Source organism: Mizuhopecten yessoensis, unplaced genomic scaffold (assembly GCF_002113885.1).
Source record: "Mizuhopecten yessoensis strain PY_sf001 unplaced genomic scaffold, ASM211388v2 scaffold5141, whole genome shotgun sequence".
Taxonomy (NCBI): domain Eukaryota; kingdom Metazoa; phylum Mollusca; class Bivalvia; order Pectinida; family Pectinidae; genus Mizuhopecten; species Mizuhopecten yessoensis.
The window spans coordinates 881398-907175 of NW_018405900.1; the positions used below are offsets into that span (position 1 = coordinate 881398).

Sequence of the window (25778 nt, forward strand, 5' to 3'; positions counted from 1 at the left end):
CATTACCGTGTAGTAGTGATGATAATCTCGTACATTACCGTGTAGTAGTGATGATAATCTCGTACATTACCGTGTAGTAGTGGCGATAATCTCCATTACCGTGTAGTAGTGATGATAATCTCGTACATTACCGTGTAGTAGTGATGATAATCTCGCACATTACCATGTAGAAGTGGTGACAATCTCGTACATTACCGTGTAGTAGTGATGATAATCTCGCACATTACCATGTAGAAGTGGTGACAATCTCGTACATTACCGTGTAGTAGTGATGATATACCGTGTAGTAGTGGTGATAATCTCGTACATTACCGTGTAGAAGTGATGATAATCTCGTACATTTCCGTGCAGTAGTGATGATAATCCCGTACATTACCGTGTAGTAGTGCTGAAAATCTCGCACATTACCATGTAGAAGTGGGGACAATCTCGTACCTTACCGTGTAGTAGTGATGCTAATCTCGTTCATTACCGTGTGGTAGTGGTGACAATCTCGTACATACCGTGTAGTAGTGATGATAGTCCGTGTAGTAGTGGTGATAATTTCGTACATTACCATGTAGTAGTGATGATAATCTCGCACATTACCATGTAGAAGCGGTGACAATCTCGTACATTACCCTGTAGAAGTGGTGACAATCTCGTACATTACCCTGTAGAAGTGGTGACAATCTCGCACATTACCGTGTAGTAGTGATGATAATCTCGTTCATTACCGTGTAGTAGTGGTGATAATCTCGTACATTACCATGTAGTAGTGGTGACAATCTCGTACATTACCGTGTAGTAGTGGTGATATACCGTGTAGTAGTGGTGATAACCTCGTATATTACCATGTAGTAGTGTCTAGACTGTAGATAAGAAGTTGACATATGTTTGTGTGTGAGGGTGTGGGGGTGTAAGGGTGTCGGGATGGGTTAACGAACTCCATCAGACTTGATGTATTATAATATTTATTCATTGTAGGTTGTAGCAGTAGATCCGATGGATTCAAAGCTGGCAAAACAATGTATGGTTCCAGGCCATACAGGATTAGTGACCGCGTGGTGTCAAACCTGTCAGATGTTTGTCTGTATTCAAGGTATGGTATCTAAAACCCATTCTGGACATGTATTTATATCACTCGAGGAGGTAGTCGAGGAACGCAGAGCAGCCACTGAGAAGAGGAAAGAAGAATTACGTAAAATAAAGGAAAATGTGGAGGCTCTTTTATCACATCAATTGGAAAAAGAAACACAATTCAACGAAAACATCGAGGAAATAAACAATGCGATAGGTAAAAGAAGTGACTCTTTTCTATCTGATATTGAATCCTGGAAGACAAAGACAAAATTATTGCTTCAGAAGCAGGTTGAGGAAAACAAAGAACGTATGAAGGATCGCCAGAACCAAATTAAAGAGGACCAAAACAAACTGCAAACAGCTCTGGATCGTTGCAGTGACGAGAACCACGAAGCATATCTGGTGATGACAGACGAACTTATACATGCCAAACGCCAATCGTCTGTATATAGTCCTAATGTGCTCTCTTTGACAGACGGAAACTCGGTGAAGCTTGATACCGATGCCATGCTTGGTACCATTTCTGACGAAGACTCGCATGGATCTGATTGTGTGTCTATTGTTGGGCAGAATTTCGTGTCAGATTCCAACGACGTCATCCAGCTCTATCCCGCTGCACCGACGGCAAACCTCTCTACAGAGGAAACAAGAACTGACAACACCGGAAAAGCTTTTGAGAGAATATATGATGAGCTGACTACGTCCGATGATGTAGAGATAATAAATCATTCTCAGTTTCAATGCAATGACCAAAAAGGCGAAGTGGTCAAACTAGCTGCATCAAGAGAGGGCGGCGTGTGGGTGACCTGGACCGGAAAAAGATGCATCAAGTATTTTGATGACAAGGGCAATTCTGCTAAACAAATTCTGACGAACTTTGATGTATCTGAAATAGGTGTCAACAGCAAAAAGGAACTGTTTGCATCAGTGAACAACGGCTCTAGGATAAAAAGGAAAGGCATCATACTCTGGGACAGCATTATAAAAACAGAACCGCTCGTGACCTACGGGATTCACATCACCTCTGCGGATGAAATATTAGTTTGTCTCCAAGCAATTGATCACGGAGAGATCGGCAGGTATTCTCCTACCGGAGGCAATCTACAGCGAATCCGTCTCGATCGGGATTTCAAGAAAATATTCCTCAGACCAAGACAGTTGCTTGAGATCGGTCCAACAGGAGATGTGTTGGTCATTGTAGACGGGACCCTAATAACACTGGACAAGGATGGGAAAGTCAAGAAAACATGGAGCGGTGAGTTAGATAGCGACACCAATAAAAAAGGCGCAATGAGTTTGTATGAACCCGTAAGTCTAGCGGTCAATTCTGACGCGAATGTGTTTGTCCTGGACAACGGCAACAGGCGAATTGTTGTGTTTGACAAACTCGGAGACGTCCTTTGGGTCATGAACGACACTGTGATGCTGCAGAACATGCGCAGTGCGGTATTCGACAACAAGGGTCAGATCTGGGTCGCCTGTACGGACGGAGCCATTCACAAAGCCAACTTGCGTATTCACCGTAAAACAAAAACGGATTGACATTCCTGACCATGAAATGATGATGTCCAGTCTCTGTATTGTCAACATATGGGGTCGGTGTACGGGATACGAAATCAAAGTTTTCTGACTAGAGACCTTATATTCTTCATTAACCTTCACAACTCATCTATTCCAGTACTGTTGTTAATTCTGTATTGTAATCAAGAGTTCAATCTTAACCCAAAAAAGATCGGATTATATTTTAGGCCGACACAATGCAACTTTTTGCTAACGGAACTATAGATATAATCCGTAACCACTTATTTTCATGCTGGTTATAAAGGTAAGGACCTTCTTTCATCAGCAAAGTAATTGAACTTTTTGTTGAATATTTTTCATCATTTCAACAAATCCACGTGCTCATGAAGAGGAGCTGTTTCCGGAGAGATGCTAATTTCATACAAAACTTACCATTAAAAGTGGACCATTATTTTACAGCTTCAGCTTAGAGACTTATGTTTGGACTAATATTATACAGAAGAAAAATATTATATAACGGGTCACATATCTGGAGCTACATGTATTGGGAACTTTATTTTAAAATACTTTAGTTTTTATACACCAGTCAAGACGTATAATGGTATTGGGAGCGTCCGTCCGTCGACCTTCAACTTTTCCTTTAAACGACATTTTCTGAGGGATTGAAAGGCCTAGAGTCATGATATTTGGCTGGTCACTGGGTTCAAATATGTCAAAAACTTCAAACGGCTTCTTCTGAAAGGCATAGAGTCGTGATATATGTTTTATAGCTTTCAAGGTTAGAGCCCGACAAATCTTGTGAATGAAAATGACATCAACTTACTTTTAAGGTCACATTTGTAAAATATGTCAAAAAACATCAAACGACATCCTCTGAAGAACCAAGAGACCTTGTGTAATGATAATTTGCTGGTATTGAGCCAGACAGATTTTGCGAACAAAAATTACCTTGACCTGCTGTCAATGTCACAGGGGTCAAAGATATCAAAATTTCAATGGACTTCTTTTGAAGAACAGAACGGCATATTGTCACGTTTGGATAGTAGTTTCATAGGGTGGATCCCTAGACATTTTGCGATTGAAAATAACATCGAACAACTTTTAAGGTTACAAGGGTCAAATATGTCAAAAACTTTAAACGACTTCTTCTGAAAATCTGAAAGCCCTTGTCAGGGATGGAGCCCCACAAAGTCTGCAAATGAAAATGACCTCTATCTACTTTCACATTCTTCTGAATAACCAAAAGACACAAGGTGATGATATTTGGCCCATTAAGCTGGATAGAATCAAGGGCTATACATTTTATTAAATTGAATTGCTTATCCTGATATTCAACGTCAAAAGTACTAAATCCTTTTGATTAAGCGTAGAGTGATGTATTTTGACCAGTAGCATGCTGGGGTGAATGACTACCCAGTTTGATTAAGGAATGACATTGACCCACTTTCTAGGTTACATAGGTCAAATATGTTAAAGTCCTCAAATGACTTTTCTCAATTACCTTAAGTCACTGGGTGATGATATTTTGGATAAAGGGCTACCAAGTTTGTTCAACTGAATGACCTTGTTAGACTTTCAAAGTCACTGGGTGAAATGTTAAAATCTTGTTCTCAATAACCAAGATAATAAGTAAAGATATTTAGCCATTAGGCTTTTTAGGATATTTAAGTATATATATGACCTTGGTCCGCTTTAAAGCGTAAAAGTGAGAGATTAATACTTGTTTGTCAGTGTGTTGATTTTGTGGTATTTTGTCATTGAGTGAATGTTGACTTTGTGTTGTTTTGTCCTTTTGTGTTGACTCTGTGGTATATTTTCATGGTGTTTGCTTGGCGGTATTTAGTCCTAGTGTGTTGATTTTGTGGTATATAATCATTGTGTGTTGACTTTGTGGTTTAAAATTTATCTTTCTTAAAGACATTTTATTTTATCCTTTTGTGCTGATGCCTTTGTATATTTCTTTAGCATTTCAGTTACTGTATCACATTAGCCCATTTGTGACTAGGTCATGTTACATATAGAATGGTAGGTCAGTAGTCCCCGACAGTCAGACTAGGTCACATTACATATAGGATGGTAGGTCATAAAAGAAAGTGAATATTTCAAAAATAAAAAAAACTTCATTATTGACTTTACACTAAATATGACAACCTGATAACTGGTGTTCTCTGTGTAACATGGAGGGCACTTACAGCCCATCACAGGCACACATACTATATAGGGTGACGTCATAGGTAACGGGAGGTATTGATATAACACATGAACATGAAGGTCAGAGTACCTTCATTGAGTGCAGATGTCATTGACTGTAAATATACATCATACTTGCAAACTCTCCTTATTAAGGAGGGAGAGTCTTGATTTTGAACCCTTAAATTTAGCATTTTCAACCAGTGAATTTGCTCACTTATTCCTTTATTCTAAGATCTAGTTATTTAATCTTAAAGAACAACTCAAAACATGTAATTTTTAAGGGTTTTGTATCTTGTGGGTGAAAATATACACTCCCGAGTGTCAATTATGACTAAAAACATATACTCCTGAGTGTCAAATATGACTGAAAATACACACTACCAGATGTAAATATGACTGAAAATATATACTCCCGAGTGTCAATTATGACTGAAAATATACACTCCTGAGTGTCAAATATGTCTGAATATACATACTCCTGAGTGTCAAATATGTCTGAATATACATACTCCCGAGTGTCAAATATGACTGAAAATATATACTCCCGAGTGTCAAATGACTGAAAATATACACTCCTGAGTGTCAAATGACTGAAAATATTTACTCCTGAGTGTCAAATATGTCTGAAAATACATACTCCCGAGTGTCAAATATGACTGAAAATACATACTCCCGAGTGTCAAATATGACTGAAAATACATACTCCCGAGTGTCAATATGACTGAAAAAATATACTCCTGAGCGTCAAATATGACTGAAAATATACAATTTAATTAAATATTTTATTAAAAATCATACAAATTTGGCTTAATATTTCTGCACCACTGTGATAGAGTATAGAAACATTGCTGCCTATCCGGTATCATGTTATTCAGCAAAATTCATAAATTATTATCGCACAAATGAAATATTTCATATTTTCATTCAATAGTATACAACACTATCTTCCTATGTAATCATTCACACCAGTAATTATTTACACACACATTTACTGCTTAGTGACTAGATGATGATTTATTCCTCGACAGACTGTGGATTTATGACCAGGGCCACCACCAATATGGAGTGTTGGGGTAATCTGTCGAGGATTAGATGACCTCCTGTCACCGGAATCATGTCCCATATAGGTTCATCACAATATGAATGTCTGCATATATATTTTTTCTTGTGCACAAATTAGCATCTCTGTTCTACGTCATAGAATTCAATAAGACACTAAGATACATACAAATGATTAAAATATGAGGCTTATTGAGATATCTATAGCTTCATGAGAATCATAATGTCCATTGAAATCACAAGTTATTATGTGATTGGCTAAAATTGGTAATGAACTGGAATTCAAATTTGACGTTTGACGGGTTATAATCATCACTACTACTGGTTGTTGGCAGACTGGTTTGCTGGATGGCCGTTATCATAGCTTGCTGTTGGTCCCTGGTTTGTTCAGTTCCACCACAATCTTTCCCAAGTTCTTTTTGGTGTACATATACTGAAACACAACAGATATATCCATATGACAGTAATTATACTCGCTAAACACAGCCATGTAAAATACCTTTACAAAGACACAATAATTAACAATACTTATAATTGAAACTATCTTCACAAAGACAGACATGTTAACAATACTTATAATTGAAACTATCTTCACAAAGACACAATAATTAACAATGATTATAATTGAAACTATCTTCACAAAGACAGACATGTTAACAATACTACAAACAGTAAATGTCTTCAGGAAAGAAAAATATGAGTATTGCAAGTCATGTTTAATTGAGGAACATTTTAAAGATACAATCTATGATATGTCAAACACAATAAGATTATGTTACACATATTTATAATGCTGTTATTGACATTCATACACATATGTTAAATATCTGTGGATATTGATTATTATTATCTATCATTATTCCATTAAATTCAATTAAATAATTTGATACATGCAGATGAAGGACAGATATGATTCCAAAACATACAGACAACAAAACGACATGATACAGGCTAGGGAAACAGTTTGTCTGGTAGGTCCCAACTCTGGGGGGAAACAGTTTGTCTGATGGGCCCCAAATCTGGGGGGAAACAGTTCGTCTGGTGGGTCCAAACTCTGGGGGGAACAGTTCGTCTGGTGGGCCCAAACTCTGGGGGGAAACAGTTCGTCTGGTGGGCCCCAACTCTGGGGGGAAACAGTTTGTCTGGTGGGCCCCAAATCTGCGGGGAAACAGTTTGTCTGGTGGGCCCCAAATCTGAGGGGAAACAGTTTGTCTGGTGGGTCCAAACTCTGGGGGGAAACAGTTTGTCTGGAGGGCCCCAACTCTGTGGGGAAACAGTTTGTCTGATGGGCCCCAACTCTGAGGGGAAACAGTTTGTCTGGTGGGTCCTTACTCTAGTAGAAACAGTTTGTCTGGTTGGTTCCAACTCTGGGGGAAACAGTTTGTCTGGTAGGTCCCAACTCTGGGGGGAAACAGTTTGTCTTGTGGGTCCTAACTCTAGTAGAAACAGTTTGTCTGGTTGGTTCCAACTCTGGGGGAAACAGTTTGTCTGGTAGGTCCTAACTCTGGGGGGAAACAGTTTGTCTGGACGGTCCTAACTCTAGTAGAAACAGTTTGTCTGGTTGGTTCCAACTCTGGGGGAAACAGCTTGTCTGGTAGATCTCAACTCTAGGACTAATAACCTACCATCCTATATGTTATGTGACCTAGTCTGACTGTCTTGGACTAATGACCTCCCATCCTATATGTAATGTGATCTAGTCTGACCTCCTTGGACTAATGACCTACCATCCTATATGTTATGTGACCTAGTCTGACTGTCTTGGACTAATTACCTCCCGTCCTATATGTAATGCGACCTAGTCCGAGTGGCTGAGACTAATGACCTCCCATCCTATCTGAATGCGACCTAGTCTGAGTGGCTGGGACAGATGACCTCCCATCCTATCTGAATGCGACCTAGTCTGAGTGGCTTGGACAGATGATTTGTCGTTACTACATCAAGTCTGCCCGATACTGAATGCTGAAGTGCTGTAGTTACCTCCACTGCATCTGCAATTTTCTCCAGACCAATAAACGGACCAGTGGACGTTGTGTCCCCATTGTCAACAATACTTTTGAGAGTTCCTTGGCTGTACATCTCAGAAAGCTTTGAGGCAGATTTCATCCAATCTTGCTCAAAATGAGGTAAAAAAAATCCTTGAACACATGCTGACTTCTGCAGTAACTACAAAAAAAATGTATATACCTACATGTATATTTTCTCATATCTGGACCTATGGTTTTGCAATTTACATTTTAGTAAAGGATAATGTGGTTGTCATAAAATGGCAAATGTGACAGTGTCTTGTGATAAGGAACTGATGTATCATAATATATTTTGTGATAATGAAATATTGTACCAAAATACAATATCACAAAATAAAAGCATCATCTTATACTTGCAATATGGCGATAACTACTTTCACTTTCAGTAGTGAGTGTATTTTATAGACATTGCCTGATGTGTTCCAATGTGAGGAGTTCAAGTAGTTAACTTAGGCATTTATATACTTTGAATTTGCTTAAACGCTGAATGCTTGAGAACTAGATGTCAGTAACCTGGTAACCACCTGTGAAAATGGACAATAGATTTATTTCTAAATTCACAATACACTTTGCATCTCTGTGATTTTTTTCTTCTGTGCACATTTTAGACATGCATTTACAACCCTAGTTACAGACCCATCAAGATGCAAGAGTTACTGGGTATGCAATATATTCACAAACACATTTAAGATGTACTAACAATGACATTGAAGGTATGCTGAAAAAAATCTTGTGACTGAGCATATCATTTTTTTGAAAGAATATTGACAAAATTGTGTAGTACTGTATGTACATTAATGATAATAGGGGACCTATTCCGCTTTGGCCCTACAGTTGTAGATGACCAGCAAAGATAATGAAATGATGAGGAAGAACTCTAACCTAAAAATTAATTTTGGTGAGTTCTACCCTGAATGGATGGGGATGAACTTTGACCTCTACAAACAATGACATCAGTAATTCTTACCCTGACAGGAAGAGAAGCCATGACTCTGGAGGGAGTGAAGCCCAATTCTGACTCATAGCCCGAAATAAACCCAATAACGATGAGGCGACCTTGGGTGTTCAGGCTGTCGAAACAAAACAAACCGATTTAGTGACTGCATCTACAATAGTATTGTTTTGTTTGGAATATATAAATATGGCGATGGACTTGTCACCATGACATGTAGAATAAAGAATTCAACTTACCTATTTAAACAGGTGTCAAATGTTTCTTTGTAACTTACCTATTAAAACAAGTGTCAAATGTTTCTTTATAACTTAACTTATTTAAACAGGTGTCAAATGTTTCATTGCAACTTACCTATTTAAACAGGTGTTAAATGTTTCTTTGTAACTTACCTATTTAAACAGGTGTCAAATGTTTCTTTGTAACTTACCTATTTAAACAGGTGTTAAATGTTTCTTTTAACTTACCTATTTAAACAGGTGTCTAATGTTTCTTTGTAACTTACCTATTTAAACAGATGTCAAATGTTTCTTTGTAACTTACCTATTTAAACAGGTGTCAAATGTGTCTCCTCCCACAGACTCATACACAACATCGACACCTTTCTGGGGAAACAGACGGAGAGAGTTTTACTTAAATGTAAATCTAAAAACGAGTTTAATCATTTTAGATGCAATAAAGGTTGATGAAATGTATTTGTCAAAACCTAGCTAAGATACGTAGTTAGATATTACTCATCCATGCACCTGTGAAGGGTAATTACAGATCCATACCTGATTTGTTTATGATCAAGTTATCATCTAGGGATTGTGTTTTTGGGATTACCTGTAATGTTAACTAAACCACTTGGATTTGCATGAGTGAAAATCTTGTCAGATTGTTTGCTTGATATTTGAAACAGTTATAATCAAGTGTAAACTCTGTTTTACATTTTCAAGACATCTGCAGCAAAGAAATATGGAATGAGGGAGATTTCTGTCGTGGGATGTTTCAGTCGCTGACAAAGATGTTTACTGATAATGAACATTGAAAACTCAACTTTGTTACCCGTAGAATACCAATGTTGTTACAAGTATATCTTACCTTGTATTCTGTCCTCAAAACTGTTTTTAAATCTTCTTTTTTGTAGTTAATGGGTCGGTCACATCCTAATTTCTGTATAAAAATGAAACTAATTGATTTTAATATCTATTTCCTTTACACAAATAAAATATCTCTATAGGACTTATGAAACCTGAACAAATGGAACGTAGAGTTGAGTTAGCACATCACATTTTCTTAATTGTTTTTTTATTCAAATATTATTTTACTTTCATTATAACAATGTATATTTTTATTATAATATAATCATCTTCCAAATATTAAACAAAATATTTCAATGACATAATAAGTAATGTTACCTTGAGAAATTCCACCTTCTCCTCTGTAGAACAAGTACCAATAACATGGCAGCCAGCTTTCTTTGCCCACTGAACCTACAAAATGACAACACACTCTTTCAGAGAAATTGAGCTTTGAGTATATACCTGGTAGGTATTTTTTTAGTGGGTAAAACAAAAAACAGTTTCACAAAGCTTGGTATCCTTTTCAAGTGACCAACTCTAGATCTTGTGTAGCATCATTTCTGTTAACTTGCTGCCAGAATGAATCTTATCCAAATTGTATAAAAGTGTCAATAATTACATGATTTAAAACTGTTCACTCACACCGAAACCCCAGTTGATCTTAGGTAGAATTAATCTAGGCCCAGCATACAATAATTAAAAATAATTTCACATGGTCTTATGACAATCAATATTACTTTATTCTATAATAGCCAAAGAACGTTGTTTTCTTTTATCTGACAAAGTTAATGAGTGACCAGTATATAATTTTACTAGGTTTAGTATCACGTTCAGCAGGATAAAATACTTACAGCAAACTGTCCTGTTCCACCAGCTGCAGCTTTAAACATAGAAATGGACAATATTATTATGTAAGATAATTAAACAGTTTGCCGAAAGGAAATTAAAAGTTGTAGAACTCAGCAGGAGTCCCTTCGGGGGAAATGCAGCAGAGGGTCACCTGAGGGAGATTTGAAAAGTAGGTCATCTCGGGAAGATTTAAACAGTAGGTCACCTTGGGAACCTTTTTCAACAGAGGTCACTAGGAAAGATTTTAACAGAGGTCACATGGGGTAAAACATAACTTTTGATAAAGATTTTTTTATATGTAACCATATAAAATACGTAATATAATTACCTGTGACCAAGACAGTTTCTCCTTTCTTTAAGTCTCCAAACTGAAAAAGTTGGATCATAACATTTATAATTGATTTTAAATCTATTGATATATCTGTTACATCATACCATTAAATCTGAATTGTTTATGTAGAATATCACACTGTAGGTCACTCCAACAAAACCTACATAATGTTTATGAAGAAAGTTACACTGTAGTTCACTCCCATAAAACCTACACAATGTTTATGAAGAATGTTACACTGTAGGTCACTCCCATGAAACCTACATGATGTTTATGAGGAATGTTACACTGTAGGTCACTCCCATAAAACCTACATGATGTTTATGAAGAATGTTACACTCTAGGTCACTCCCATGAAACCTACATAATGTTGTCTTTGTAGAATGTTACACTGTAGGTCACTCCCATAAAACCTACATAATGTTTATGAAGAATGTTACACTGTAGGTCACTCCCATAAAACCTACATGATGTTTATGAAGAATGTTACACTGCAGGTTACTCCCATGAAACCTACATAATGTTGTCTTTGTAGAATGTTACACTGCAGGTCACTCCCATGCAACCTACATAATGTTGTCTGTGTAGAATGTTACACTGCAGGTCACTCCCATGAAACCTACATAATGTTGTCTGTGTAGAATGTTACACTGTAGGTCACTCCAATGAAACCTACATAATGTTGTCTTTGTAGAATGTTACACTGCAGGACACTCCCATGAAACCTACATAATGTTGTTTTTGTAGAATGTTACACTGCAGGTCACTACCATGAAACCTACATAATGTTGTCTTTGTAGAGTGTTACACTGCAGGTCACTCCCATAAAACCTACAGAATGTTGTCTTTGTAGAATGTTACACTGCCGGTCACTCCCATGAAACCTACATAATCTTGTCTGTGTAGAATGTTACACTGCATGTCACTCCCATGAAACCTACATAATCTTGTCTGTGTAGAATGTTACACTGCAGGCCACTCCCATGAAACCTACATAATGTTTTCTTTGTAGAATGTTACACTGTAGGTCCCTCCCATGAAACCTACATAATGTTGCCTTTGTAGAATGTTACACTGTAGGTTTTCCCATTAAACCTACATAATGATGTCTTTGTAGAATGTTACTGTAGGTTTTCCCATTAAACCTACATAATACAATGTTTATGAAGAATGTTACACTGTAGGTCACTCCCATGAAACCTACATGATGTTTATGAGGAATGTTACACTGTAGGTCACTCCCATGAAACCTACATAATCTTGTCTGTGTAGAATGTTACACTGCAGGTCACTACCATGAAACCTACATAATGTTGTCTGTGTAGAATGTTACTCTGCAGGTCACTCCCATGAAACCTACATCATGTTGTCTTTGTAGAATGTTACACTGCCGGTCACTCCCATGAAACCTACATAATGTTTTCTTTGTAGAATGTTACACTGTAGGTTTTCCCATTAAACCTACATAATGATGTCTTTGTAGAATGTTACTGTAGGTTTTCCCATTAAACCTACATAATGATGTCTTTGTAGAATGTTACTGTAGGTTTTCCCATTAAACCTACATAATGTTGTCTTTATAGAATGTTACTGTAGGTTTTCCCATTAAACCTACATAATACAATGTTTATGAAGAATGTTACACTGTAGGTCACTCCAATGAAACCTACATAATGTTGTCTTTGTAGAGTGTTACACTGCAGGTCACTCCCATAAAACCTACATAATGTTGTCTTTGTAGAATGTTACTGTAGGTTTTCCCATTAAAGCTATAGGTTTCAGAATACCCTGACATTCGTACCTTGTCTAGGGCTACAGCAGCAGTTGGTCCACTCAGTTGGAATGGTAGAAATTCTGGAGAGGCTGATGGAATCTTGGTCAGAACTTTGGCAGGTACTCTCTGTAAAAACAAGTCATCAATAAATTAAATTATTCACTAATTTCAATGGTATTGTAAACCAAATTCAAAGTCCATTCATATTCAAAGAATTTTACCACATAGTCTGCAAAGCTGCCATTCCTACAGTACATGACTGCTTGTCCCAGGGACATGTTGACCCCTGACCCCACTCTGACCACCTCACCAAGGCCCTGTTTTCAATAATAAAATAAATCCATATTATAAAGGGTGTGTTTCCAATAAAAAAAAAAAAACAGCTAAAGAAATGATGTCTTTTTATCAATATCTTTGTTTCCAAAATAATTATTAAGTTTGTTCTGTATCTCTAAAACAAGTGGAAAAATGCACAGCCAGACTGGGATTCGAACCCGGGATCCTTTGAACTTTAGCCAGGTGCTTTACCAATTGAGGTACCTGGTCACCGACAATTGACCCAGTCCAGTTCTGCTACACAGGCATGTAACTTGTGGGAATTAAGGCTGTATATGCAGTGAATAATTTCTTTTAAGATATTAATATTTGACCCAAAGTCTAACATCACTTTCAATGGAATACTGTGTAATGAGTTTGCAATGTTAAGGTTTGTGCACACTTGAGTGAGTTTACGTCACCTCCATTCCACAGACAAATGGTGGTTTGATAGAAGGATCATATCTCCCGGCTGTGTAGTTTATGTCGGAGGCATTGATACCAACAAACCTGCAACAGAACAAGTTCTGGGAGTTAAAACTTTCCCACATTTTAGTTTTATTTATCATGCAATTTGTATATAAACATATTCCAGCACTAATTTAACATGTAAACAATGTGTTGTACCAAACATGAAATAAATAAGTAAATAAATATATACCAGAAAAAAACATACTTTAATTAATTTAACAAACAAAGTTGACCAACCTTCACGCTATTTAACAAGCTGCAGACCAATATCTTGACTCTACCATGATCGTTTATTCTCCCACCCTTCACAGGTGTGTCTCCCGTTTAAGCCGGGAAAGATAAGCTTGTCATCCCCAAGGGGGAGATAAGCCTCGTGCCGATTAGCACGTGTTCAATTGCGACGTCATTTAAATGCGTCACCGGTAGTTGTGACGTCATCAAAAGTGAATGATGATATTCATACCCCCATTTGTTTTTGCTTACACTACTGTCGGTGGTGTTGTGACTGAACCTCGGGTCAGACAACCAAAAAACATCACCCCTCGGGTTGGAGATTTCTCGATCACACCATAAAGGTAGGGGAAGGTTTTATTATTCCAAGTTTGTTTAAATCAAATTATGGGACCATAGGGTGCTGAAAATGAATTGGCTTAACATAGGCAGAGGAGCTGAGAATCATCACTTGGTTAGGGTCATAAATGGATCATTGTGCAAAATTTAGTTAAACTCTGTCTGGTGGAACTTTAAGCAGGTGGCCTGCCTTGCAGGTACTGTAGTTTTTGAAAAATTCTAAAAGCTTAACCTTCAATAGTAAATATTGAAAAGAGATGTCACTTAAATGGATAACATCACTATATATATTTGGTACAAATCAAGAAATACCATCTCTGACCATCTTCATTTTCAAACAAGAGACCCACTGGGCCTGAATCACTCACCTGTTATTTATCTCACATCTGTGACCTTTAAGTGGGTAAGGTCTTCATTTACACAAAATTGATAGCTCTTCAACCAAGCATGCTACTCGCCTAATAGCATGACCCTAGGTCTCTTGGTTATTCAGAACAAATCATTTCAATAAAATCCTGATCATTAATTTAAATGAACTTGATAGCTGTTCATCCCAGTAAGCTACAATTAAATGTAGTGTCCATATTTAGCCTCTTGGTAATATTAAGAAAAAGTCATAGCTAAATTCTAACACATTTGTCCCTGTGACCTTAAGAGTGGATCTTAATGATGTTGATATTCTGTTTCCCAATATGCTACTGGTATAACAGCATGACCCTGTATCTCTTGATTATTCAGAACAAGGCTTTGAAAGAAAACAAAAGTAATTTATTTCTAAAAAAAATTAGATGATATATAGAATAATGGGCTGCCAATTATCCCAGGGTGCCTCTGGCCAAATATCATGACCCAAGGATTTGTTTATTGTTCATAAGAAGTCATTTATTTATAAAGATTTCTTAGGAATCGTAATGGACACAGGCTTTAAGGCTCTTTATCACATACTTACTACTAAATACGCAATTCCCGCCCTATATGATACGACTAAAATCACGTGACCCATATCAGACCGGCCGGTCAGAAAATGCATATCACGTATCAGACCGGCCGGTCGGAAAATGCAGATCAGGGTTTTCGGAACATGGACCTAGGCTATATTGTCGGACACCAAGATTAACGTAAACAGACTATATTGTCGGACACCAAGATTAACGTAAACAGGCTATATTGTCGGACACCAAGATTAAAGTAAACAGGCTATATTGTCGGACACCAAGATAAACGTAAACAGACAGTTATTCATATTTCTATTGTTGCAATTGTGTTTTTATTTCATTAAAATGTGTTGATCACCAAAGTTACAATTTGTTTTGTATAGTTTCTGTGCGATTTCCCAACCGACACACTAAAATTGGAATTTATTCCACTTTTTTTTCTAATATACGTTTTCTATCGATGATCTTTGGTGAAAATTTGCTTGAAATTTAAGTTCGTAATTGATAATTGAAAAAAAAAAGATCGCACAAAATTTATGTTCAAGTATATATCATAAACAGAATAGCCCTCGGTCTGATATTGGGTCCTCGGGCTGATATGGCATGTGATATGGATTTTACCATGTAATATTCTCTATGTGTCCATATCAAAAACATACAATTACACAATATTACATACTACTTCAGGTAAAATATAATTCAGGTGAAATTAATGTTCATAAAAATTATAATTAAAATCATTCTTCCTGTGGGCGTCTATTAGCAATACAAATTTTATAACTGTGGGTGCATCAATGACATGTTGAGGCAAATTGTTCCAATTGAGAAACTGAAAAAATGTTTCCTAATATCTAGACGGCTTCTTCTTCTCTGGGAGTGTCCTCTTTTATAGTGACTCTATAATCATATATATAAACTATATAAATGTTATTTATTTTACAACAATTATAAAACAATTTATTTCAACTTATATTAATCACTTTTGTTGGCCCGGATGTTAGCGCTCGGTGGATCTTAGTGTGGGAGGAAACCGGAGTACCCAGAGAAAACCCACGTGGTCAGCAGGTGACCCCAAACCTGTTCACGTTTGATCGGGGAATCAAACCCTGGTCGCCTTGGTGAAAGGCAAGTGTGCTATCCACTGCGCCACCCGACTACCCACTCTATAATCATACATATTATTCATAGATTTATATACATATACATGTTTGACCTAAGTGACCTTGAAATTGGTCAAGGTAATCCATTTGAATAAACTTGGCAGTGCTTCTAGCCTTCTACAGGCGAAATATCATGAAACCTACATGCTTGCCTCTTGACTATTCAAAAGACATTGTTTAAAATGTTTACCACATCCAAAACCTTGATAATGGTTTAAGGTCATTCAATCAAGGTAGCCAACAAATCTGCAGAGTATTCCCCTGTGCCCCCTCCAATAGTTTGTTTGTTTGTTTGTTTGATTTTGTTTAACGTCCTATTAACAGCTAGGGTCATTTAAGGACGGCCTCCCCTGTGTGCAAGATGCATGCGTGTAGTGTATGTGTGTGTATTTTGGGAGGCTGCGATATGTTCGTGTTTGTCTTCTTGTAATAGCGCGGAACTGATGCCGACTTTATAGTGCTACCTCACTGAAACATACTGCCGAAGACACCCAGCAGGACGCCCCACCCGGTCACATTATACTGACAACGGGCGAACCAGTCGTCCCACTCCTAATTTGCTGAGCGTTAAGCAGGAGTAGAAACTACCATTTTTAAAGACTTTGGTATGTCTCGGCCAGGGGACAGAACCCAAAGCCTTCCTCACAGGGGCGAACGCTCAACAAATGGCCAAAAGTGAGGCATTGTCAAGGGAGACATTAGGAAAAAGAAAGTTATTTAGAAAGGAGAGAAGAGATAAGGTCCCAAATTTAGTCGCCTCTTACGATCATGCAATATTATAACTTGATCAAATACACAGGTTCAAGTTCAATAAATGCCAGTAAAAACTCTTGTTTGAATTGTTTTGGGTTATTTTTTTGCTATAAATTTACTTCATATGACTTTAGTTTTATGATCTTCAACATTTACCAAACTAAAGGCACTGAGCAAGGCATGAAGCATTTACAATGTTTTGCTAAATGGATAAAAAAAATAATCAAACTCAACACATTCATTCAAATGGCCAGACAGAATTTCCCTACCTGATCACATAAGCTCTAAAACTAAATACATTTTACTATATGTTTGCATGCATCCAAATGCCTACATTTTATAACTGAATCAAGAGCTGTAATTTTGGTAGCCTATTTACACTACTACAAGACTCACAATATGCCCTTGCTCCCTGTATCTTTAGTAACAGTGACCTTAATAATGCACCGATAAGAAAAGTTTCATAAAAAAATGTTGGCATTAGAGGAATCACAAGTCATTTTCTATAGAATCCAATTTTAAGTTACAGTGTCGACCTTGACATTTGACCAATGTTGTCAATAAGTTGTCAAAACTGTAACTTAGTTTATTCTGAACGCAGGCCTCTATGTTCAGACAAACATGCTGTACTGGCACATATACATTTTACAATACCAACTGTACCTGTAATTTTGTGGAAATCTGTTAAGAAATACATTGCCGCTAGAATAATGACTAGGAGTATGACGCTGAAATCATCATTTGTTTTATTACAGTGACCTTTGACCTTGGTAATCTCTTTAAATGGTTTGAAAGTTATTTATACAACATGTTATTTATGCTTCTAATTTTAAATCAATTTCTGCTGGTTTCCCACAAGGTTCTGTTCTTGGTCCCTTTTTATTTCTTTTATTCATTAATGATATTGCTCATGAAATTAACACTGATGTAAAACTTTTTGCTGATGATATGTCTCTGTATGTAATTGTTGACAAAGATGTAACTTCTCCAGCTGAAGAACTTAATGACGATCCTGAATCCATTAATAATTGGGCTAAATGCTGAAAAATTAATTTTAATCATCAAGAAACTATTGCATTACCTATAACTAGGAAAAATAGACAGCATCCCTTACTTATATTTGTTAATCAGATAATACATGAAAATAACTCTCATAAACATCTCGGCGTAGTACTTAATTCTAATGGTTCCTGGGGTGATCATGATCATGTTAAATATATTTATGATAAATAATGTAAAAGATTAAATATTCTGCTTATGCTAAAACATAAAATTGAGAAGAAATTGAGAGGTTTGTCCTACTTTAGAACATAACTCTTCTGTCTGGGGTAATTAACTGTAACATTCGGGAAGAAAAACTACTTGAATCTGTTCAAATTGAAGCTATGAAAATTATAACTGGCCTAAGAAGTGGTACATCTCACCATAAATTATACTATGAAACAGGTTTTGAAAAATTAAAATATCACGGAATAAGCATTAACTAGTCTTACTGTATAAAATCTTCAAACACTTAACACCTGATTATTATTTGATATTATTGAACCTTATATTGATATACAAGTCAATCACCATCTACAGACAAATAGATTTTTTAACATTCCTAGATCTAGAACTTGTATCTACAACCGTAGTTTCTTTCCTGATGTCATGCGTCTATGGAACAATCACGATCATTCTGTCACTTCTTCTCTGACTATCATTTCTTTTTTAAAAGATCCCTCTTTCTCTTTTGGCGCATCTTGTGAAAATGCTGAACACTATTTCTTCTTCTGTCCACTTTATACTAACTATAGACATTTCATAACTGACATCACTAATCATTTTGGATATTCATCTGTTGATATACTTACATCTAGTAATGCTTATCTACTGAACAATAACAGATGATAATTCATTTATTCTCTCAAAAGTTCAAAATTACATTTCTGCTACTAACAGAATTAATTAGAATTAGGACTGTTGTCATTGCCTTTTATATTTTTATATATTTTTTATATGTTATTCATTTATTCAATATGCTTTTTGAGTAAGGGCTTGTGTGTGTGTGTGTGTGTTTGCAAATGTGTATTTATATATATATGTGTGTGTGGGTTTGGGAATGCATATTTATATATATATGTGTATGTGTGTGTGAGGGTGTGTGTTTATGGAGTGTGGTCTGAGTGTACAAACATATATATGACAGGGTAAGAAAGTATTTTTATAAGTTTTTCAAATGTCATCAAATAATGTTTCTTTTTCTTTCTTATAATTTTAACTTGGTTGAATGTTCTATCCTATATGTTTGTATAAGTGTATATGAGTGTGTCTTGTTGAGCTAAGTATTAAGTTTATGTTTTCTGTCCATCTATACCGGTTAGGAGAAGACTTATATAGGCTAAGCCGGTTGTCTCATCCAATTGTTCATTTTTTTTGTCCAATAAAATTTGTTGAATGTAAAAGTGACCTTTGACCGATCACGCGTGCACATTCCAGCTTGTCCAAGATACATTTTTTGCAAATATCCTACATAAATTGCAGCAGCTGTAATGATGACAGCAGCTGTGACGGACAGCTACGTTAGGTACTTATCAAACCTTCTAATTCCTCATTATCCCTGTCAGATGTCACATTTCATTTATGTAAATTTGACCAAGATCAAAAACGACCGACCCGCCCTGTGTACACAGTACACAGTGATGCTGCGTTGGAATGCTCAATCTTTATCGTTAATTCTATCATTGTCAGTTATTCATTCTTACCTATTCTTAACCAAAACTTCACCTGGTTTCAATTCCTTCAGAGGAGCTTCCACGATTTTTGTGATTTCTCTGAATTTTGGACTAATTTTAGTAGCTATCAGAGTTCTGACAGTTCTTGGAACGTGACCGGCCATCTTTCACCTTTGCAGTTATCTGCCCTTAATTCCGGTAAATCGCTTGAAGCATTTCTAATAACTTAATAATCTCGGTTAATTAGTTCATCTCGAGTTTTGTTAAAATATTAAAACAAAACCTTTTAATTCTATATCATTATGCGTATGTTTATCCCAAAAGCAGGTAAGAAACGGATAATGTGTTTTTTAATGTTGTAAGCTGTGGGATCTAGCAGCAGACGACTGTTTTTCTGTTAGCACTTACCAACATTACATTATGATTAAGGCATTGTTGTCCATACCTATGTGCATAGCTACATGCTATGCACTATTTAACCTCTCTTTTAAAGCCGTGGCGTTTTTTTCGGCCACGAAGACACATCCGGTTTACCACATACAAGGTTATTTTTACATTAATCATTGTTGATGAAACTGGTCGTGATGTTTGTGGAATCTGCATTCTGTTCAAATTGTTACTGTTGATGAATGAAAATTGTAATGCAGTGTTTCACATAAATACTAAGTCCTTACCATAAAAAATATAATGTTAAGTCAATTCTAATTTACCTGGTCCGTCAGAAACAGGTCCCCCGTCGATATCAATGAAAAGGGATCACGCATATTTAAAATTGTGTTTCATGCTGTAATTTATACTGAGTTGTGGCCCTTTGTTCATTCTTCTTCCGAAGTTTGTCATGCATATCTCAACTTTTTTTTTTTACCTATTTCAGCTATATTCACTTAACTTGTTATGCATATGTACTATGTGTCTTCCCGGCAGAGTGTCCTGTATTGAAATTAGGTCTTGTGCCACACTATTTACAGAATTGTGTTCCTTTGCTCATTTTTTAAAACATCATATTTTTTGTCACATATCTGCATATGCAATTAAGATGCACTGTCCCTTCATGTAGATTACCAATGTTGGACATCTCTATCCCACATAGGTGACCTGGTAATTTTGGTTTAGGAAGTACATTTTTAGGTCACCTGAGCTTTAGCTCTAGTGACCTTTTGCTATCCGTCTTCGTCCGACGTCGTCGTCCATCGTCTGTTGTCCGTTAACATTTTACATTTTCAACTTAAGCTGAAATACTGGCAAAGGGATTTCATTAATATTTCATGTGAAGGTTACTGACATCTCCCTGACCAAGTGTTGTTATTTTTCGGGTCGATCAGAAATGCAATAAGGCCGCCACGACTGCCATTTTGAAAAACTATTTCAAACTTAAAGTCAAGTTCTGCTGGGCCGATTATACTGAAACCTGGTAGGAATGATCGACTCATGGTCCTGACAAAGTGTTGTTATTTTTTCGGGTCAATCAGAAATCCAATATGGCCGCCACTGCCGCCATTTTGAAAAACTATTTCAAACTTAAAGTCAAGTTCTGCGGGCCCGATTGAACTGAAACTTTGTAGGAATGATCGACTCATGGTCCTGACAAAGTTTTTTCTTTTTCGGGTCGATCAGAAATCCAATATGGCCACCACGGCCGCCATTTTGATAAAAGTATTTCAAACTTAAAAACAAGTTCTAATAGGCCGATTTAACTGAAACTCGGTCTAGGAATGATCAGCTCATGGTCCTGACAAACTTAAGTTAACGTTATACTTAACTATTTTGTACTCAAATTGGTACATATTTCAACAACAAAAATAAATACTGTAGGACTCAGGTGACCGTTTAGGCCCATGGGCCTCTTGTTTTCTAAATTTTTACTTTGGGAGTGCATGCAAAAAAATGCTTGAGTTCAGAATGTTTAGTAGGTACCATAGTGGCTAACATTACGAAACGCGTGATTTGTGACTTCAAGAAATTGACATTTTGGTAAAGAGAATCTACTGCATCTGACATTGCCTCATGGAAATAAAGGTCAACAGCCCTTTATTACAGAAAAATCTGATGTGAAATACATCACAACTTGATTGGTCTAATATAAAGGAGCTATTTGTAGTGTTTTATATATTTGATTTGTGACTTTGAAAAAAAGGATATGCTATCTCGGTAGAACCTACAACAAACATTGTGTAAGCTGAAACTTGAATCAACTAACTGTACTGTGATTGCCTCTTTAGTAATATTGTTTATTTTAAAACTATTTTTCCAAATCACACTGCATACCATTTAATAAGTATCCACTTCAATACAATGTACCCAGCCAATATACCAATATTTATCAGAAGGGTTACCCAATATCATGGGCCAGTAATTTTTTTGTTGGGGGTAGTGAACATCATCAATATGATTAAGATATTAGTTGTTTGAAACCTACAGTTGATACAAAGAACCTATAACTCATCCTAATGTCACTGTACTTTAACTTTTAATTTCAGAATTGCTTTTTGTGTTTTTTTGCAGATTCAAAGGAGGTCTTGAAGATTTTGCTGTTTGATCTCCTTTTAGTTGCAGTGTTTGTATTACAACACAGCTTGATGTCAAGTCGTGTGTACAAAGACTTGATTGGGAGCAGATTAGGATTCCTGCAGAGATCTATTTACACCCTACTCTCATGTATTACACTTCAGGTAAAATTTTAATACAGCAAAGGTAACATTTTAAAACTAATAAAAAAGCAAATTTGTTACGGTTCATCCCTGCAACAAACATACAAAATATTATAACTACCGGTAAGCATTATGGTTCTGTAGATTCTTTTTTCTTTTTTCTTTTTCTTTTTCTTTTACATATTTAATCCCAGTGACCTAGAAAGCAGACCATGAATGTTAATTTTAACAATCATGAATACCCTTCATCCCTGCTAGATATGTGCCAAATACTCTACCTAGGTTTCATGGTTCTTATTGAGAATTTATTTGAAAGAAGAGGTTAATGAAAGACTTCTCTGGACACCCACAGATAATTTCACTGTTTGTATACTCTTCATTAATCATAGATGAGTAAAGTAAATTAAAGAAATCATATTCCATGACAGTAAACTGTACCTGACGCTGAACTTTATGCCATTATCTACTACAATTCCAGTGGAAAAAATATTTGCTCCATCCTGAAATGAACTTGATTAAATACCTGTAGATTGTTAATTAATCAATGGCAATGTCTAATTGTTATTCTTTGATATTATATAATAATTGTGTTACACTTTTTGTGAGTCCAGAGTTCATTATGTTAAACTATACACATTTTGTGTCTATTTGTTATTGCAGTTTTTGTTTGAGAATTGGAAAACAGTCTGTGGATGGGACATCTGGTTTTGGGACCTCCGCGATTCTCCTGTTACTTCTCTCTTCTTTTCCTTGGTTCACACTGTTGCTTGGTGTGTTCTTGCCCTTGAGCATGCACTGCTGGAGCCTTTCTACCTCATAGGGATGAAACAGGTCAGTAGGTATAGCAACTGATTTAGGAAAAATACAACTTTTTATACAAATACTGTAAACACTGTCCAAATTAAGCACAAAGTGCTGTACACAGCACATAGAAAATGTCTTGATTTCAGAAATCTTCTAACTACACCAAACCAAGCTATGAAAAGTAACCAGATGCTATTTCTTATACCGTTTAGTTTTCCTTATAAATCAATTTACCATCTAATTGTCATTAGCAGATTACATTACATTAACATCACTGGAATATTCTTACATTCTTCTTCTACCTACTGTTGCAGGTGTACTACAGGCTGTGGGGTGAGGTGTCACCCTGGCAATACATGTCTCGGCGGCTACAGAGTCTTATTACCCACATGCCACATCCTGGCATCCTCTGCTTTTTGATTCTCCTTTGGGTGTACCCACACATGTCCCTGGACCGCTGGCTGGTATCCACCCTCCTCACCTGGTACACCTGTATTGGACTGGGACAGGTTACAAACAAGGACTATATATACACAGAGGAACAAAGCAAAGTCAGAATCACCACCAGTTCAAGATGTGTTGTTACTTAAAGGCAGAGATGGAATGTAATGTGCTATTATTCACCTAAATTAGGTCTAATTTGACTGATAAAGCAGATTTCTGCTTTGATGTTTACAAAATATTTTTTGAAGTCATAATAAAGTCAAGAATAGTTTACATCACCAACACTTTTACTGTCGGTGTCTGGCCCTAAAGACTCTCATTAAAGTTCGACTCTTATGGCAAATGGGGGCAAAATGTGACTTGTGACTATTTTAACTTCATCAGTCATAGATGTCTGACTGCACATTTGTTTATTGTAAAACAAAAACAACACTGCCATATCTCTCTATCTGTGCATGTTTTGACAATTTTATGGATGATGGATCTTTCATATTTGGATATATTTTTAGTCTTACTTTGTAGCCAGGATACATATTTACCTAAGATAAAAAAGATAAGTGGGTTGGGGGTCACCTTGTTTCTCCTACTTTGACCATTTGAAAACAGGTGCTTCAAATTCAGGATTTCTGATGACAAGAGATTAGAAATGTCATTCTGTTTGTGTTAAATCATCAGAGAAAAGTGATGATGTTTTGATGATTGTATGATACCGGTAAACTGGTTAGGAAGATCATTTAAATGAGAGGCCTCCGTGCTGTTTGTTTCCTTTACCTTGTTACACATTTTGATGGACCAGGTCCATTCTTCATGCCCAAACCCCTACATATTGAAGCCGAAAGTTTAATGGGAAATTCTATAAAAAGTATAATTTATAACATAAAATAACATACTTATATAAGAATTTTAGGATCTTTATAATTTTATGTTGAGAACACTGCATATCAACATTTTTTCCTTGTATAACACTTGGAACAACCTTACGACCTATTTTAAAGGTCAAAGTTTAAACTCTTCAATAACGTGAAAAAGCAGTTTTTTAGGCCTTTGAATCTTTATTTCAATCCACAAAATATAATTTAAAGGAATTGATAGTTGATATTTTTGTTTGAATGTCTTAGTACATGTATTTTATATCCATAGCTACCTTTCAATAGTTTAGGATATCTTCCAACGCTATATCAAACCGATCAAGACATCATATAATGATCCATCATATTTATGACACCAGAGGCAGATAATTCTTGAATGAAATGATGATTTATTTATGTATACATATTTTACTTGAAAATAGTTTTTTTTCAGATTATTTAATATAATTTCATATCCTGGTCTGTTTATTCATTTTGCTTATTGCCTACAATGTATGTGTATATTATTCTGTGAAGTGACAATTTTGATAACAGGTGCAGTATGCTTATATATCCAGGTTTAGTTGTGCTGAATACTCATAGATGTTTATAGAAAGTGCTCTTACTTTACAAATGAACTTTTGCATGTATTTAAATTTCTACTGTAATGTGATATTAATCTTCCATAGGGATATGCAATTATATATTTAATTAATAGAGGATATTCAAGGGTACCTGCAACATAGTCCAGTGTTCAAGAAATATCCTAAACGTTCAATTTCTGAAATACATTTTTTTTGTCCTTAATCCTGCATATCAGAATTCACAAGAAATCTGTCACATATTTAAAGAGAATAAAAAAAATGATATTTCAGTTTAAAGTTGCTTTTATTATATTTTAGATGCATGGTGCTTGAGATATGAAGGCATGTGTTCCGATATGAGGGAACTTTAATATGAATAAAAACAAGGCTAAGTATTGCAAGGCAATCCATAGTCCCCCACCGGCAATGATTTGATGTACCTACTGTTCAAAGCATAGGTCACAGTGACCTACTTCTTGCACTCGCCATCCCAAGATGTCCTTGTACACCAAAGGAAAATCTGGTTACTCCAGGTAAAATAGTATAGAAGATATTCCCTGGACAAATATTTTCAAAAGAAAAGGTCAAGTCATAGGTCACAGTGACCTAACTCTTGCGCTCTGCCATCCCAAGATGTNGCAATAAGGCCGCCACGACTGCCATTTTGAAAAACTATTTCAAACTTAAAGTCAAGTTCTGC

General features: G+C 36.2%; 3 protein-coding genes across 4 annotated transcripts in view; 2 read left to right on the forward strand and 1 right to left on the reverse strand.

Annotated features, from left to right (window-relative positions):
* The window catches only part of LOC110450254, a 6528-nt gene extending 1084 nt beyond the window's left edge, over positions 1–5444 (forward strand). The window contains exon 2 of the mRNA XM_021497695.1: positions 967–5444. Within this exon, the coding sequence (XP_021353370.1) occupies positions 985–2604 (1620 nt within the window). The 5' untranslated portion in view covers positions 967–984 and the 3' untranslated portion in view covers positions 2605–5444. The remainder of the gene's footprint in view (positions 1–966) is intronic.
* A 100-nt stretch (positions 5445–5544) lies between these two features.
* On the reverse strand, positions 5545–19941 carry LOC110450255 (prostaglandin reductase-3-like). Its single transcript, XM_021497696.1, has 12 exons — positions 19781–19941; positions 13570–13657; positions 13054–13149; positions 12860–12958; positions 11056–11095; positions 10730–10758; positions 10215–10289; positions 9898–9969; positions 9358–9419; positions 8830–8932; positions 7816–8001; positions 5545–6268 (listed from the first exon to the last, which is right to left on the reverse strand). Exons 1-12 carry the CDS (start codon positions 19912–19914, stop codon positions 6194–6196), a joined length of 1059 nt encoding a protein of 352 aa, XP_021353371.1. The 5' UTR covers positions 19915–19941; the 3' UTR covers positions 5545–6193.
* LOC110450256 (nurim-like) lies at positions 19545–25365 on the forward strand. Of its 2 annotated transcripts, none has more exons than XM_021497699.1 (4): positions 19545–19602; positions 22253–22419; positions 23059–23229; positions 23517–25365. In XM_021497699.1, exons 2-4 carry the CDS (start codon positions 22327–22329, stop codon positions 23790–23792), a joined length of 540 nt encoding a protein of 179 aa, XP_021353374.1. In that variant the 5' UTR covers positions 19545–19602; positions 22253–22326; the 3' UTR covers positions 23793–25365. The 2 variants fall into 2 exon arrangements, with proteins under 2 accessions (XP_021353374.1, XP_021353373.1); XM_021497698.1 differs by lacking the exon at positions 19545–19602 and adding an exon at positions 20097–20294.
* The last annotated feature ends 413 nt before the right edge of the window (positions 25366–25778 follow it).